Consider the following 17,270-nt stretch of genomic DNA (forward strand, 5'->3'; position numbering starts at 1 on the left):
CAGCTGACGTTTCAACAGTAACTCTGCAGGCCAGAAGGGACTGGCATGATATATTTAAAGTGATGAAAGGGAAGAACCTGTAACCAAGAATACTGTATCTGGCAAGGCTCTCATTCAGATTTGATGGAGAAATCAAAAGCTTTATAGACAAGGAAAAGCTAAAAGAGTTCAGCAGCATCAAACCAGCTTTGCAAGAAATGTTAAAAGGACTTCTGTAAGTGAAAAAGAAAGGGCTACAACTAAAAACATGAAAATTACAAGAGCTCATTGGTAAAGGCAAATGTACAGTAAAGATAGGAAATCATCTACACACAAAGATAGTGGGAAGGTTAAAAGGCAAAAGTAGTAAAATCATCTACATCCACAATAAGCAGTTAAGGGATACAAAAACAATTAGATGTAAAATATGATTTCAAAAACAGTAATCATGAGGGGAGGAGAGTACAAATGCAGGGTTATTAAGATGCATTTGAAATTAAGAGATCAGCAACTTAAAACAATCAAGTGCATATATATAATACATAAAATATAAAAACCTCATGGTAACCACAAACCAAAACTCTATAATAGATACACACAAAAAAGAAAAAGGAATCCAAACATAACACTAAAAATAGTCATCAAATCACAAAAGAAGAGATCAAAGAAGAAAAGACCGAAAAAGAACTACAAAACAACTCCCAAACAATTAACAAAATGGCAAAAAGAACACACCTATCAACAATTACTTTAAATGTAAATGGAATAAATGCTCTAATCAAAAAATATAGAATGGCTGAATAGGTACAAAAACAAGACCTGTATATTTATTGCCTACAAGAGACTCACTTCAGATCTAAAGACACACACAGACTGAAAGTGAGTGGTGGAAAAAGGTATTCCATGCAAATGGAAATAAAAAGAAAGCTGGGGTAGCAATACTTATATCAGACACAATAGACTTTAAAATACTAGTATAGGATACAAGGAAGGACATTACATAATGATCAAGAGATCAATCCAAGAATAAGATAAAACAACTGTAAATATATTTGCACCCAACATAAGAGCACCTAGATACATAAAGTAAATATTAACAATGTAGAGGGAGAAATTGACAGTAACACAATAATAATAGGGGACTTTAACACCCCATTTACATCAATGGACAGATCCCAGACAGAAAATCAATAAGGAAACACTGGACTTAAAAGACATATTAGACATATATGGATATATATATATCCATATATGTGTGTGTATGTGTATATACACACACACACATACACACACACACAATGCATTCCATCCAAAAGCAACAGAATACACATTCTTTTTGAGTGCACATGGAACATTCTCTAGGATAGATCACATGCTGGGCACTAAACAAGCCCCAGTAATTTCAGAAAATTGAAATCATATCAAGCATCTTTTCCGACCACAATGCTATGAGACTAGAAATCAACTACAAGAAAAAAACTGCAAAAAACACAAACACATGGAGGCTAAACAATGTGCTACTGAACAACCAATGGATCACTGAAGAAATAAAGGAAGAAATTAAAAAGTACCTGGAGACAAATGAAAATGAAAACCCAATGAACCAAAATCTACAGGATGCAGCAAAAGCAGTTCTAAGAGGAAAGTTTATAGTAATACAAGTTTACCTCAGGAAACAAGAAAAATCTCAAATAAACAACCTTACACCAAAAGAACTAGAGAAAGAACAAATAAAACCCAAAGTTAGTAGAAGGGAAGAAAAGTTATAATGATCAGAGCAGAAATAAATGAAATAGAGTCTAAAGAAACAATAGAAAAGATCAATTAAACTAAGAGCTGGGTTTTTGAAAAGATAAACAAATAGATAAACCTTTAGCCAGATTCACCAAGACAAAAAGAGAAGGGGCCCAAATCAATAAAATCAGAAATGAAATAGGAGTAATTAAAACTGACACCACAGAAATATAAAGGATCATAAGAGACTACTATGAATAACTGTATGGCAAGAAAATGAACAACGTAGAAAAAATGGACAAATTCCTAGAAATGTACGATCTCCCAGGACTGAATGAGGAAGAAATAGAAAATGTGAACAGATCAATTGCCAGTAATGAAATTGAATCAGTAATTTAAAAAACTCTCAACAAACATAAGTCCAGCACCAGCAGTCTCCCAAGGCAATAGAAGTAAAAAGCAAAAATAAATAAATGGGGATAATCAAACTTATAAGCTTTGCACAAAAAAGGAAAACATAAACAAAATGACAAGACAACCTATGTATTGGGAGAAAATATTTTCAAACAATGTGACCGACAAGGGCTCAATTTCCAAAATATACAAACAGCTCATACAACTCAATGACAAAGCAACAAACAACCCAACCAAAAAATGGGCAGAAGATCTAAACAGACATTTCTCCATGGAAGACATACAGATGGGCAATAGGCACATGAAAAGGTGCTCAACATCGCTAATTACTAGAGAAATGCAAATCAAAACTACAATGAAGTATCACCTTACACCAGTCAGAATGGCCATCATTAAAACTTTTACAAATAACAAATGCTGGAGAGGGTGTGGAGGAAAGGGAACCCTCTTACACTGTTGCTGGGAACGTAAACTGTTGCAGCCACCGTGGAAAACAGTGCAGAGGTTCCTCAAAAAACTAAAAATAGAGTTGCCATATGATCCAGTAATCCCACTCCTGGGCATATATCTGGACAAAACTATAATTCAAAAAGATACATGAACCCCAATGTTCATAGCAGCAATATTTACAACAGCCAAGATACAGAAACAACCTAAATTTCATTGACAGATGAGTGGATAAAGACATAATACAGCTCAGCCATAAAAAAGAATGAAATAATGCCATTTGCAGCAACATGAATGCACCTAGAGATTATCATACTAAGTGAAGTAAGTCAGACAGAGAAAGACAAATACCATATGATATCACTTATATGTGGAATCTAAAATATGACACAAATGAACTTATTTATAAAACAGAAACAGACTCACAGACATAGAGAACAGATTGTGGTAGGGGAGGGATTGATTGGGAGTTTGGGATTAGCAGATGCAAACTATCATATATGGAATGGATAAACAAGTTCTTACTGCTATATTCAATACCCTGTAATAAACCACAATGGAAAAGAATATATATATATATATATATAAATATATATATATATTCTTGAGTGTGTGTGTATACATATATATATGAAACTGAATCACTTTGCTGTACACCAGAAACTAACACAACATTGTAAATCAACTATACTTCAATAAAAATAAAACTTAAAAAAAAACCCAATTAAAAAATAGGCAGGCAGGAGGAAGATGGCGGAAGAGTAAGACGCGGAGATCACCTTCCTCCCCACAGATACATCAGAAATTCATCTACACGTGGAACAACTCCAACAGAACACCTACTGAACGCTGACAGAAGACCTCAGACCCCCCAAAAGGCAAGAAACTCCCCACATACCTGGGTAGGTCAAAAGAAAAAAAGAATAAACAGAGACAATAGGATATGGACGGGACCTGCACCAGTGGGAGGGAGCCGTGAAGGAGGGAAGGTTTCTACACACTACAAGCCCCTTCGCGGGCGGAGACTGCAGGTGGCGGAGGGGGAAAGCTTCGGAGTAGCGGAGGAGAGCACAGCAACAGGGGTGCGGAGGGCAAAGCAGAGAGATTTTGGCACAGAGGATCGGTGCCCTCAGGCACACACCAGCCCGAGAGACTTGTCTGCTCGGCCGCCAGGGCGGGCGGGGCTGGGAGCTGAGGCTCGGGTATCGGCTTTCAGTCGGAGCGCAGGGAGAGGTCTGGGGCTGGCGGCAGGAAGAGACCCTGAAGGGGTTAGTGCTAGCCCGGAGGGAGTCCGGGGAAAGGGTCTGGAGCTACCGGAGAGGCAAGAGACTTTTTTCCCTTTTGTTGCCTGGTGCGCGAGGAGAGGGCATTCCCCTCCCTCCCCTCTGCCTGAGTGAGCCAGAGCCCCCGAATCAGCGGCTCCTTTAAACCCGTCCTGTCTGAGCGAAGAACGGACGCCCTCCGGCGACCTACGCGCAGAGGCGGGGCCAGGTCCAAGGCTGAGACCCGGGAGCTGTGAGAGCAGAGACAGGGAAATCTCTCTGTGCAGCCTCCGAGGCAGCGGATTAAAGCTCCACGGTCCATTTGATGTGCCCTGCGTCTGTGGAGTGCATGAATGGACAGCGAATCATCCCAAATTGAGGAAGTGGACCTTGAGGACAAGATTTAAGACTTTCCCCCCCCTTTTTTTCCCTCTTTTTACAACGAATTATCTCAAATTAAGGAGGTGGACTTAGCAAGATTTCAGACTTTTCGCCCTTTTCCTCTTTTTACAACGAATTATCCCAAATCGAGGAGGTGGACTTGGAGAGCAAGATTTTTGATTTTTCCCCCTGCTCTCTTTTTGTGAATGTGTATGTGTAATCTTCTGTGTAAGATTCTCTCTGTATAGCTTTGCTTCCACCATATGTCCCAGGGTTCTATCGGTCCATGTTTTTTTTCAATAATTACTTTTTAATTTTAATAACGCTACTATATTTCATACTTTATTCTATTTTACTTTACCTGCGCTTTCTTTTTTTCCTCCCTTCCCTTCCTCCCTCCCTCCCTCCACTCCTCCTTTCCTTCTTTCTTTTTCTTTCCTCCATCCCTCCCTCCCTCCCACCCTTCTTCTTTCCACTTTCTTTTTCTTTCCTTCCTCCCTCCTTCCCTCCCTCCTGTCTTTCTTTCTTTCTTTCCTTCCTCCCTCCCTCCCTCTCTTCTTCCATTCACTCTTCCTTTTGCTTTCATTCCTCCCACCCTCCCTCCTTTCTTTCCTTCTTTCTTTCCATCCTTCCTCCCTCCCTCCTTTCTTTCTTCCTTCTTTCCTTCCTTCCTTTCTTCCCTTCTTCCTTTCTTTCAATCTCTCTTTCTTTCTTCTACTAATTATTTCTCTCTACTTTTTCTCACTGTTATTCTGAGCCGGGTGGATGAAAGGCTCTTGGTGCTGCAGCCAGGAGTTAGTGCTGTGCCTCTGAAGTGGGAGAGCCAACTTCAGGACACGGGTCCACAAGAGACCTCCCAGCTCCACATAATATCAAGCAGCGAAAATCTCCCAGGGATCTCCATCTCAACACCAGCACCCAGCTTCAGTCAACGACCAGCAAGCTACAGTGCTGGTCACCCTATGCCAAGCAACTAGCAAGGCAGGAACACAACCCCACCCATTAGCAGAGAGGCTACCTAAAAACATAATAAGGCCACAGGCACCCCAAAACACACCACCAGACGTGGACCTGTCCACCAGAAAGACAAGATCGAGCTTCAACCACCAGAACACAGGCATTAGTCCCCCCCACCAGGCAGCCTACACAACCTACTGAAACAACCTTAGCCACGGGGGACAGACACCAAAAACAACGGGAACTACGAATCTGCAGCCTCCAAAAAGGAGACCCCAAACACAGTAACATAAGCAAAATGAGAAAGCAGAAAAACACACAGCAGGTGAAGGAGCAAGATAAAAACCTACCAGACCTAACAAATGAAGAGGTAATAGGCAGTCTACCTGAAAAAGAATTCAGAATAATGATAGTAAAGCTGATCCAAGATTCTATTTCCCAGATCCAAAATCTTGGAAATAGAATAGACAATATGCAAGAAACAGTTAACAAGGACCTAGAAGAACTAAAGATGAATCAAGCATCGATTAAAAACACAATAAATGAAATGAAAAATACTCTAGATGGGATCAATAGCAGAATAACTGAGGCAGAAGAACGGATAAGTGAGGTGGAAGATAAAATAGTGGAAATAACTGATGCAGAGAAAAATAAAGAAAAAAGAATGAAAAGAACAGAGGACGGTCTCAGAGACCTCTGGGACAACATTAAACGCACCAACATTCGAATTATAGGGGTTCCAGAAGAAGAAGAGAAAAAGAAAGGGACTGAGAAAATATTTGAAGAGATTATAGTTGAAAACTTCCCTAATATGGGAAAGGAAATAGTTAATCAAGTCCAGGAGGCACAGAGAGTCCCATACAGAATAAATCCAAGAAGAAATACGCCAAGACACATATTAATCAAACTGTCAAAAATTAAACACAAAGAAATCATATTAAAAGCAGCAAGGGAAAAACAACAAATAACACACAAGGGAATCCCCATCAGGTTAACAGCTGATCTCTCAGCAGAAACTCTACAAGCCAGAAGGGAGTGGCAGGACATAATTAAAGTGATGAAGGAGAGAAACCTGCAACCAAGATTACTCTACCCAGCAAGGATCTCATTCAGATTTGATGGAGAAATTAAAACCTTTACAGACAAGCAAAAGTTGAGAGAGTTCAGCACCACCAAACCAGCTTTACAACAAATGCTAAAGGAACTTCTCTAGGCAAGAAACACAACAGAAGGACTATACCTACAATAACGAACCCAAAGCCATTAAGGAAATGGGAATAGGAACATACATATCAATAATTACCTTAAATGTAAATGGACTAAATGCTCCCACCAAAAGACACAGAGTGGCTGAATGGATACAAAAACAAGACCCATATATATGCTGTCTACAAGAGACCCACTTCAGACCTAGAGACACATACAGATTGAAAGTAAGGGGATGGAAAAAGATATTCCATGCAAATGGAAATCAAAAGAAAGCTGGAGTAGCAATTCTTATATCAGACAAAATAGACTTTAAAATAAAGACTATTAGAAGAGACAAAGAAGGACACTACATAACGATAAAGGGATCGATCCAAGAAGAAGATATAACAATTGTAAATATTTATGCACCCAACATAGGAGCACCTCAATACATAAGGCAAATACTAACAGCCATAAAAGGGGAAATCGACAGTAAAACAATCATAGTAGGGGACTTTAACACCCCACTTTCACCAATGGACAGATCATCCAAAATGAAAATAAATAAGGAAACACAAGCTTTAAATGATACATTAAACAAGATGGACTTAATTGATATTTATAGGACATTCCACCCAAAAACAACAGAATACACATTTTTCTCAAGTGCTCATGGAACATTCTCCAGGATAGATCATATCTTGGGTCACAAATCAAGCCTTGGTAAATTTAAGAAAATTGAAATTGTATCAAGTATCTTTTCCGACCACAATGCTATGAGACTAGACATCAATTACAAGAAAAGATCTGTAAAAAATACAAACACATGGAGGCTAAACAATACACTACTCAATAACGAAGTGATCACTGAAGAAATCAAAGAGGAAATTAAAAAATACCTAGAAACAAATGACAATGGAGACACGACGACCCAAAACCTATGGGACGCAGCAAAAGCAGTTCTAAGGGGGAAGTTTATAGCAATACAATCCCACCTTAAGAAACAGGAAACATTTCGAGTAAACAACCTGACCCTGCACCTAAAGCAATTAGAGAAAGAAGAACAAAAAACCCCCAAAGTTAGCAGAAGGAAAGAAATCATAAAGATCAGATCAGAAATAAATGAAAAAGAAATGAAGGAAACGATAGCAAAGATCAACCAAACTAAAAGCTGGTTCTTTGAGAAGATAAACAAAATTGACAAACCATTAGCCAGACTCATCAAGAAAAGAAGGGAGAAGACTCAAATCAGTAGAATTAGAAATGAAAAAGGAGAAGTAACAACTGACACTGCAGAAATACAAAAGATCATGAGAGATTACTATAAGCAACTCTATGCCAATAAAATGGACAACCTGGAAGAAATGGACAAATTCTTAGAAATGCACAACCTACCAAGACTGACTCAGGAAGAAATAGAAAATATGAATAGACCAATCACAAGCACTGAAATTGAAACTGTGATTAAAAATCTTCCATCAAACAAAAGCCCAGGACCAGATGGCTTCACAGGCGAATTCTATCAAACATTTAGAGAAGAGCTAAAACCCATCCTTCTCAAACTCTTCCAAACAATATCAGAGGAAGGAACACTCCCAAACTCATTCTACGAGGCCACCATCACCTTGATACCAAAACCAGGCAAGGATGTCACAAAGAAAGAAAACTACAGGCCAATATCACTGATGAACATAGATGCAAAAATCCTCAACAAAATACTAGCAAACAGAATCCAACAGCACATTAAAAGGATCATACACCATGATCAAGTGGGGTTTATTCCAGGAATGCAAGGATTCTTCAATATACGCAAACCAATCAATGTGATACACCATATTAACAAGTTGAAGGAGAAAAACCATATGATCATCTCAATAGATGCAGAGAAAGCTTTCGACAAAATTCAACACCCATTTATGATAAAAACCCTGCAGAAAGTAGGCATAGAGGGAACTTTCCTCAACATAATAAAGGCCATATATGACAAACCCACAGCCAACATTGTCCTCAATGGTGAAAAACTGAAACCATTTCCACTAAGATCAGGAACAAGACAAGGCTGCCCACTCTCACCACTCTTATTCAACCTAGTTTTGGAAGTTTTAGCCACAGCAATCAGAGAAGAAAAGGAAATAAAAGGAATCCAAATTGGCAAAGAAGAAGTAAAGCTGTCACTGTTTGCAGATGACATGATACTATACATAGAGAATCCTAAAGATGCTACCGAAAAACTACTAGAGCTAATCAATGAATTTGGTAAAGTAGCAGGATACAAAATTAATGCACAGCAATCTCTGGCATTCCTGTACACTAATGATGAAAAATCTGAAAATGAAATCAAGAAAACACTCCCATTTACCATTGCAACAAAAAGAATAAAATATCTAGGAATAAACCTACCTAAGGAGACAAAAGACCTGTATGCAGAAAATTATAAGACACTGATGAAAGAAATTAAAGATGATACAAATAGATGGAGAGATATACCATGCTCCTGGATTGGAAGAATCAATATTGTGAAAATGACTCTACTACCCAAAGCAATCTACAGATTCAATGCAATCCCTATCAAACTACCACTGGCATTTTTCACAGAAGTAGATCAAAAAATTTCACAATTTGTATGGAAAAACAAAAGACCCCGAATAGCCAAAGCAATCTTGAGAACGAAAAACGGAGCTGGAGGAATCAGGCTGCCTGACTTCAGACTATACTGCAAAGCTACAGTAATTAAGACAGTGTGGTACTGGCATAAAAACAGAAAGATAGATCAGTGGATCAGGATAGAAAGCCCAGAGATAAACCCACGCACATATGGCCAACTTATCTTTGATAAAGGAGGCAGGAATGTACAGTGGAGAAAGGACAGCCTCTTCAATAAGTGGTGCTGGGAAAACTGGACAGGGACATGTAAAAGTATGAGATTAGATCATTCCCTAACACCATACACAAAAATAAGCCCAAAATGGATTAAAGACCTAAATGTAAGGCCAGAAACTATCAAACTCCTAGAGGAAAACATTGGTAGAACACTCTATGACATAAATCACAGCAAGATCCTTTTGGACCCACCTCCTAGAGAAATGGAAATAAAAACAAAGATAAACAAATGGGACCTAATGAAACTTCAAAGCTTTTGCACAGCAAAGGAAACCATAAACAAGACCAAAAGACAACCCTCAGAATGGGAGAAAATATTTGCAAATGAAGCAACTGACAAAGGATTAATCTCCAAAATTTATAAACAGCTCATGCAGCTCAATAGCAAAAAAACAAACAACCCAATCCAAAAATGGGCAGAAGACTTAAATAGGCATTTCTCCAAAGAAGATATACAGACTGCCAACAAACACATGAAAGAATGCTCAACATCATTAATCATTAGAGAAATGCAAATCAAAACTACAATGAGATATCATCTCACACCAGTCAGAATGGCCATCATCAAGAAATCTAGAAACAATAAATGCTGGAGAGGGTGTGGAGAAAAGGGAACACTCTTGCACTGCTGGTGGGAATGTGAATTGGTACAGCCACTATGGAGAACAGTATGGAGGTTCCTTAAAAAACTAAAAATAGAACTACCATATGACCCAGCAATCCCACTACTAGGCATATACCCTGAGAAAACCATAATTCAAAAAGAGACATGTACCAAAATGTTCATTGCAGCTCTATTCACAATAGCCCGGAGCTGGAAACAACCTAAGTGTCCATCATCGGATGAATGGATAAAGAAGATGTGGCACATATATACAATGGAATATTACTCAGCCATAAAAAGAAACGAAACTGACCTATTTGTAATGAGGTGGATAGACCTAGAGTCTGTCATACAGAGTGAAGTAAGTCAGAAAGAGAAAGACAAATACCGTATGCTAACACATATATATGGAATTAAAAAAAAAATGTCATGAAGAACCTAGGGGTAAAACGGGAATAAAGACACAGACCTACTTGAGAATGGACTTGAGGATATGGGGAAGGGGAAGGGTAAGCTGTGACAAAGGGAAAGAGAGGCATGGACATATATACACTACCAAACGTAAGGTAGATAGATAGTGGGAAGCAGCCGCAGAGCACAGGGAGATCAGCTCGGTGCTTTGTGACCGCCTGGAGGGGTGGGATGGGGAGGGTGGGAGGGAGGGAGATGCATGAGGGAAGGGATGTGGGAACAGATGTATATGTATGACTGATTCACTTTGTTATAAAGCAGAAACTAATAAAAAAAAAATAGGCAGAAGACCTGAATAGGCATTTTTCCTAAGAGGACATAAATTTGACCAACAGGCACTGAAAAGATGCTCAACATCATTAATCATCAGAGAAATGCAAGTCAAAACCACAATGAGATATCACCTTATGCCTGTCAAAATGGCTATCATCAGAAAGGCCACAAATAATAAATGTTGATGAGGATGTGGAGAAAAGGGAGCCCTTGTACACTGTTGGTAGTAATATAAATTGGTGCAGCCACTGTGGAGAATAGTATGGCAGCTTCAGAAAACTAAAAATAAAGCTACTATATGACCCAGCAATTCCACTCCTGGGTATATATTTGAAAAAATTGAAAACACTACTTTGAAAGGATACATGCACCCCAATGTTCATAGCAGCATTATTTACAGTTGCCAGGATATGGAAGCAACCTAAGTGTCCATCATCAGATAAATGGATAAAGAATATGTGGTTATAGGGACTTCCCTGGTGGTGCAGTGGTTAAGAATCTGCCTGCCAATGCAGGGGACAAGGGCTCAAGCCCTGGTCGGGGAAGATCCCACATGCTACTGAGCACCTAAGCCCGTGCACCACAGCTACTGAGCCTGTGCTCTAGAGCCCACGAACCACAACTAGTGAACCTGTGTGCCACAACTACTGAAGCCCACATGCCTAGAGCCCATGCCCCACAACAAGAGAAGCCACCTGCAATGAGACACCCACACACCACAATGAAGAGTAGCCCCTGCTTGCCACAACTAGAGAAAGCCCGCACGCAGCAACGAAGACCCAATGCAGCCAAAAATAAATAAATAAATAAATTTATTTTTAAAAAAAGACTATGTGATGTGTGTGTGTGTGTGTGTGTGTATATATATATATATATATATATATATATATATATATATATAAAATGGTGGTATATATATTCAGCCCTAAAAAGAATAAAATTTTGCCATTTGCAGCAACATGGATGAACTTGGGAGGTACTATGCTAAGTGAAATAAGTCAGACAGTTAAAGACAAGTACTGCATGATATCACTTATATATGGAACCTAAAAAAATAAAACAAACTAGTAAATAAAACAAAAAAGAAATAGACTCACAGATATAGAGAACAAACTAGTGGTTACCAGTTGGGAGAGGGAAGCATGGAGGGTCAAGACAGGGGTAGGGGATTAAGAGGTACAACTATGTATAAAATAAGCTACAAGGATATTTTGTACAGCACAGAAAATATATCCAATATTTTATAACCATAAATGGAGTATAAGCTTTAAAAATTATGAATCACTATGCTATATAACCTGAAACATATAATATTGTACACCAACTGTACCTAAATAAAAATGTTTTTTAAATAAAGTTAATGATGAAAAAATAAAGATAACTGTCACCTTGCCTACCTCTTATAGCTGTGACTATAAAAAATAATACCTACATACTCAAATTGTAACCACAGGTAAAAGTCATATCATAAAAGTTCTTGACCTGTATCTAATGACTTCAATAATTCATGCATTCAATCATATTCATTGAAAACCTATGTGCCAGCACACATACAACAGATCAACTAAGATGACATATAGCAGGTACCCAAATGTCATTGATTCAGAGGGCATTTCAGCCATTTTAATGAATTGTTCAGGAGCTGTGGCCAGTCTGTTAATTATAACACCTCTTTTCTCTTTCATCACCTCTTATTTCCCACCTTGAGTTAGTTTTATTAAACTTGACTATCTCTATCAGAACATAAGGAAAAAAGCAGTCAAAGAGATGAAGCTCAGCCAGTATGTTGGCTAAAATTAAGCAGAGGAGAAAGGGAAGAAGAAACCATTGGTAAGAATGAGGCCTCTTTAATTTTTTTTTTTTTTTTTTTTTTTTTTTGCGGTACGCAGGCCTCTCACCGTTGTGGCCTCTTCTGTTGTGGAGCACAGGCTCCGGACGCACAGGCTCAGCAGCCATGGCTCACGGGCCCAGCCGCTCCGCGGCACGTGAGATCTTCCCAGACCTGGGCACGAACCCGTGTCCCCTGTATCGGTAGGTGGACTCTCAACCACTGTGCCACCAGGGAAGCCCAGGCCTCTTTAATTTTAATGATTGACATCAGGTCTAGCACTAATTAGTGGAGACAAATGAATCATCTGCTTAAGTACCTACATACACAAAAATACACACTCCACACAAAAACACAACAGGATACATTTTTAAAATGGCAGCTTCTATTTACATCTTTCAATAAAATAAAGTTAAGGCATCTAAACAAATGTATTCCTCCAATTTCATTACTGCATTTTTGAATTCTAGGAAAGGATAAAGAAGCACTCCATCCTAAAAAGCATCTATTTTCAGAAATGAATTTATAAAACATTTCAGATTAGTAGTTCTAAAGGTTTGTCTTAATTTTTTTGTCTTAATTTTTTAAAGTTTTATTGATGTGTCATAATACACTATCAGATCAGATATGATTTTTAAGGTTTTGTTTGACAGCCAAGAAGGAGTATTTATAACTGCACATTATTCTTCAAACAGCTTTAATACACCATATGTAAACCTTTACTTACTCTTCTAATACTCAAGTTACATGAATAAATAATCAGCATTAAGATCTTGGGTAATTTCCCCAGGGAGCTATTGTGGAAGCAGAAACCAACTTCATCTTCTTTGATGTCTATTAAAAGTCATAAATGGAAATCCTAGGTCACTCTTTGACAAATTCTATTTCTCCTATTGGCTTTCAACACAGTTAAACAATCTAAACTTGAGCCAAATGTGAGAGGCCATAGAAGTCACCTCTGATGCTTTCTCAGATTCCAAATGAAAATTGGCATTATATTTAACTTCTCACATGAATTTTCTATTGAAAAAATTTACCTACAACATCTGAACCAGCAAGAAAATGTAGGCTTTACCAATTAGTTCAGTGTCCATGTCGTATTCACCTTTGTGCCCCGCCATGTCCAGAGCAGTGTCTAGCACACAGCAGGAGCTTGGCAAACATTTAGCTGACCTAAGCGAATAACTGAAATGTGTTCAAGGACTAACCTTCAAAAGCATTTCTTCATGTTGGGGATTATCAGAGTCATAGGGTTCTCTGCGCAGTTTTTCCACATCTGCCATAAGGTTTCTGTACCCAACAATTTGCAGAAGGCAAGCTTGAAGAGAGATTCCCAACCTAACATGTTAAAAAATAGAAGAAACACACATGAGGAAAAAAACCCACATTCTCTGGCATTTGTTCACTTGATGTATGCACAATAGGACTTTTCATATTTATATAATATTTGGAAATTGCTCAAATAGGATCTATCTAATAGCAGCACAATTTTTAACTGAAGCTCCACATGGACAGTTGTGGAACTTGGCTAAAATTTACCTCTCATTCCAGCCTTTTCTTAAGCCAAATTGCAATAATATGGCTTAAAAACAAGGGAACACTTTATGCAAGTGATATGAAAGATGTAGAAAATATAGGTGATCATGGTTTCTTAGGGATCATTTAGCTCCCCTAGGTAGATATATCAGAAACACTTCAAAGGGGTGTGTGTGGGGAAGTGTCAGTGAGAGAGAGAGAAATAGCCCTCAGGGGCTTAGGGGTAAGAAAAATTTCAAAGCAAATAAAAACAACAACAATAAAAATACCTCTGCTTGCAGAGCACCCCTGACAGATAAGGCAATGCCAAGAGAAAGAACTCAGTACTTTACAAAATTTCCCATTCCATTCTGACTGCTCTACTTATCTGAATGCCTATTCTTATGCTGAAACAAAATCTGCTTTCTTTATTACCAAGTGGTTCAAACGCTGTTCTCAGAGCAAATTCATTTCCACTTTTTCCCTGCCATGCCTATTCGTTTTAAGACAGGAAGAATTCTTTCTTCTATTCTCATCTCCAGGATTAAAAACAAACAAACAAACAAAAAAACTCCCCTCTTCCTTCAATTCCTTCTCATGGGACATGGTTTTCAGATGTTTTACTATCTTGCTCAGTCTTCTTGAATGCACAGTTTGTATGATTAACAGTCCCCTTAAAACGTATCACTGGAACAAAAAAGAATCTGGCAAGCGTGACATAGAGAGGATCATTACTTCCTGTGATCTGAATGCTGTTTTTCTCTCCTACAACACAGAAAGTAAAATAGGGTCTCTTTAAGCAGTCACATAACATTACAAGTTTATGAAACAGGTGGCTAAATAATCACCAAGATCCTTTTTTCCTATAAACTACTGTTACATAAATTATCTTTCTGTACTCATTTGATGGCATTTTTAAATCTAAAGGTAGTATTTCATGTTTATTTTTTCCTGCTAATTTCTTTATAGTTATTCACTTTTGTGATTCAACAATAGCAATTGCATATGATTCAGCCTAGGATTTACTGTTCAATATACTCCAACTTCTAATTCACTCACTAAATTTAAGCATTGTTTTTGGAGTTGGGGGGGTCACCATAATCACAATGAATGTCATAATCATATTTTTGGGGGGAGATGAGATGTATAGAGGTTAAGTGTAAAGTTGGGGGCAATAGAAAAATTTAAGTTTTCGGATTGTATGCTTACTCCAAACATAGAAGGCAGTGTCAGATAACCCAGAATACTAAACTTAAATAAAATTGAATGTTCAGTTAAAAAAAAACTAAATCAGGTATTTAGGAAAATGGCACTGTGGTACTCGTCACCCATAAAATCAGCACAGGACTGAGAAGAGAGTTAATTTGGTTTTTTTTGTGGTACGCTGGTCTCTCACTGTTGTGGCCTCTCCCGTTGCGGAGCACAGGTTCCGGACGCGCAGGATCATCGGCCATGTCTCACGGGCCTAGCCGCTCTGCGGCATGTGGGATCTTCCTGGACCGGGGCACGAACCCGTGTCCCCTGCATCGGCAGGCGGACTCTCAACCACTGTGCCACCAGGGAAGCCCAGAGAGTTAATTTTGAGGGAAAGAAAGGAGTGAGAGAAATAAAAAAGAAGAAAACAAGGGACCCAATTCAATTTTACTGTAGTAATTCTTACCACCACTGTTAAGTGGTACCTGAAAAAAAATGCATAAAACAAAGTAAAGTTAATAGTATTAATGGCTTGATAAATTACAAGGTATTTCCCCCAGCCCTCTCTATTTCTTGATTTTTTTCCAGAAAATTATTCAATTAAAAAAAATCACATTTTGTCAATGTCAACCTGGAAAAAAACCCCACTAAAATCCATATTGAGCTTTAAAAAACACAATCTACTACCTATAAGGATTTTTTTCTCCCTAAAGGAAATCAAAAGAATAGATGGTAAGGAAACACCTTTGAATGAAATATATAACTTTCATAAAAGAGACTGAAAAGATTTGCTATTAAATCTAACCCAATCTCTAAATATGATTATAGGTCTAATATATCTCTCATGCCTAATTGTAATCATAAATTTTTGGTTCAACTTAATTTAAAATGAATTTCATTCTTACCAGCTTCCCAGAGAAATAAAATATGTCAGAAGGTTTCAAAAAGACATTTACTGTATAATGAAATCACACTTAATGGCTGAATAAGGAAAAGGCAGCTAATTAGCTGAAGCTTCTACAGAAGAATACTATGGAGACTACGTGGAAATGGAGTTTTGTGATGAGCCTCAATCAGCTAGTACTAGAATCCCTTCAAGATACAGACCCATGCAAAGTGCACTCTGAAATTCCCTTTGACTACAGCTCCTCATCTTTGGCAAGTAAAAACTTTCTTTAGTGACAACATCTGAAGTTCTTAAGTATGCACATCTAAAAGACAGTTTGTTACTTACCTAAACTTTATCTGAATATATCTGCATACAGAATTTATTCTACCCAATATCCTTAGCCTAAAATTTTACCGAAAAATTCCTGTACACAATGGAAAATATAAAGCAAATTTTAAATGTCATGTACATCGCCAAATGTATTTTAATGCTTTCAAGATGAGATGACTAAATTACAAAGTTCTAAAGTCTTCATATAAAAACTATCTATCTCTCTCTCCCACACACGCCTGTCTCCTTCACAAGCAGGTAGAAACTGTCTCTAAGATTATCAGCCTGTCATGAACTGAAGAAATATTCTTTATGGAGCAGAATCAGCTCAGGCACATTTACAATCTGAACATTTACTGTTAATGTAAAACACAGGCATCATATGGAGCGACTGTTGATGAATGGGCTCCCTTGATTTCATCTTCTGATATCAGGGGTATCTACTAGATTTCTTACATTCATTGCATCTCAGAAGCATAAGTATAAATCACAACAGAAGTACAAAGCTGCTACTATTTACAAATATGAAAAAGGCATCTTTTTTCTTTATTTTTCATCTGAAAGTCACAACATGCAGATGATTATTTGGGGCAGGGAAGAGAGAGAGAGAGAAAGAGCGTGTGAGAGCATAGTTAGAGAGAGAGTACTTAGAACTACTAAATATGTGGCATGTGACTGCCGTTTTATATTTACAACATAATAAACATATTCTTACTGTGGATTTATGTCAGGGTTAATTTTTTTCAGTTCCATAATGTCTTCTATAGTTTTTTCAATAGCATCAGGATGAACACTCACTGAAGTCTGCAGTAGCTGGAAAACATGTTTCAATCAGTTGCTTTGTCATGAACACTGGTGTCTTAAGTGGGGTCTATTTAAATAGGGGCCTCAAATATTTGTTTAAACCTTCTATATGAAGATAAG

The 17,270-nt window shown here is 38.0% G+C and overlaps 1 protein-coding gene across 2 annotated transcripts in view; it reads right to left on the minus strand.

Moving 5' to 3' along the window:
- ELMOD1 (ELMO domain containing 1) overlaps nt 1-17,270 on the minus strand; it is a gene marked incomplete at both ends in the record, with an annotated part of 71,066 nt that overhangs the window by 33,857 nt on the left and 19,939 nt on the right. For both annotated transcript variants that reach the window (XM_079708625.1, XM_079708624.1), the window contains 2 exons: nt 13,627-13,756; nt 17,062-17,159. In XM_079708625.1, the coding sequence (XP_079564751.1) occupies nt 13,627-13,756; nt 17,062-17,159 (228 nt within the window). The remainder of the gene's footprint in view (nt 1-13,626; nt 13,757-17,061; nt 17,160-17,270) is intronic.

Source organism: Hyperoodon ampullatus (assembly GCF_949752795.1).
Source record: "Hyperoodon ampullatus genome assembly, chromosome: 7".
Lineage (NCBI taxonomy): Eukaryota > Metazoa > Chordata > Mammalia > Artiodactyla > Ziphiidae > Hyperoodon > Hyperoodon ampullatus.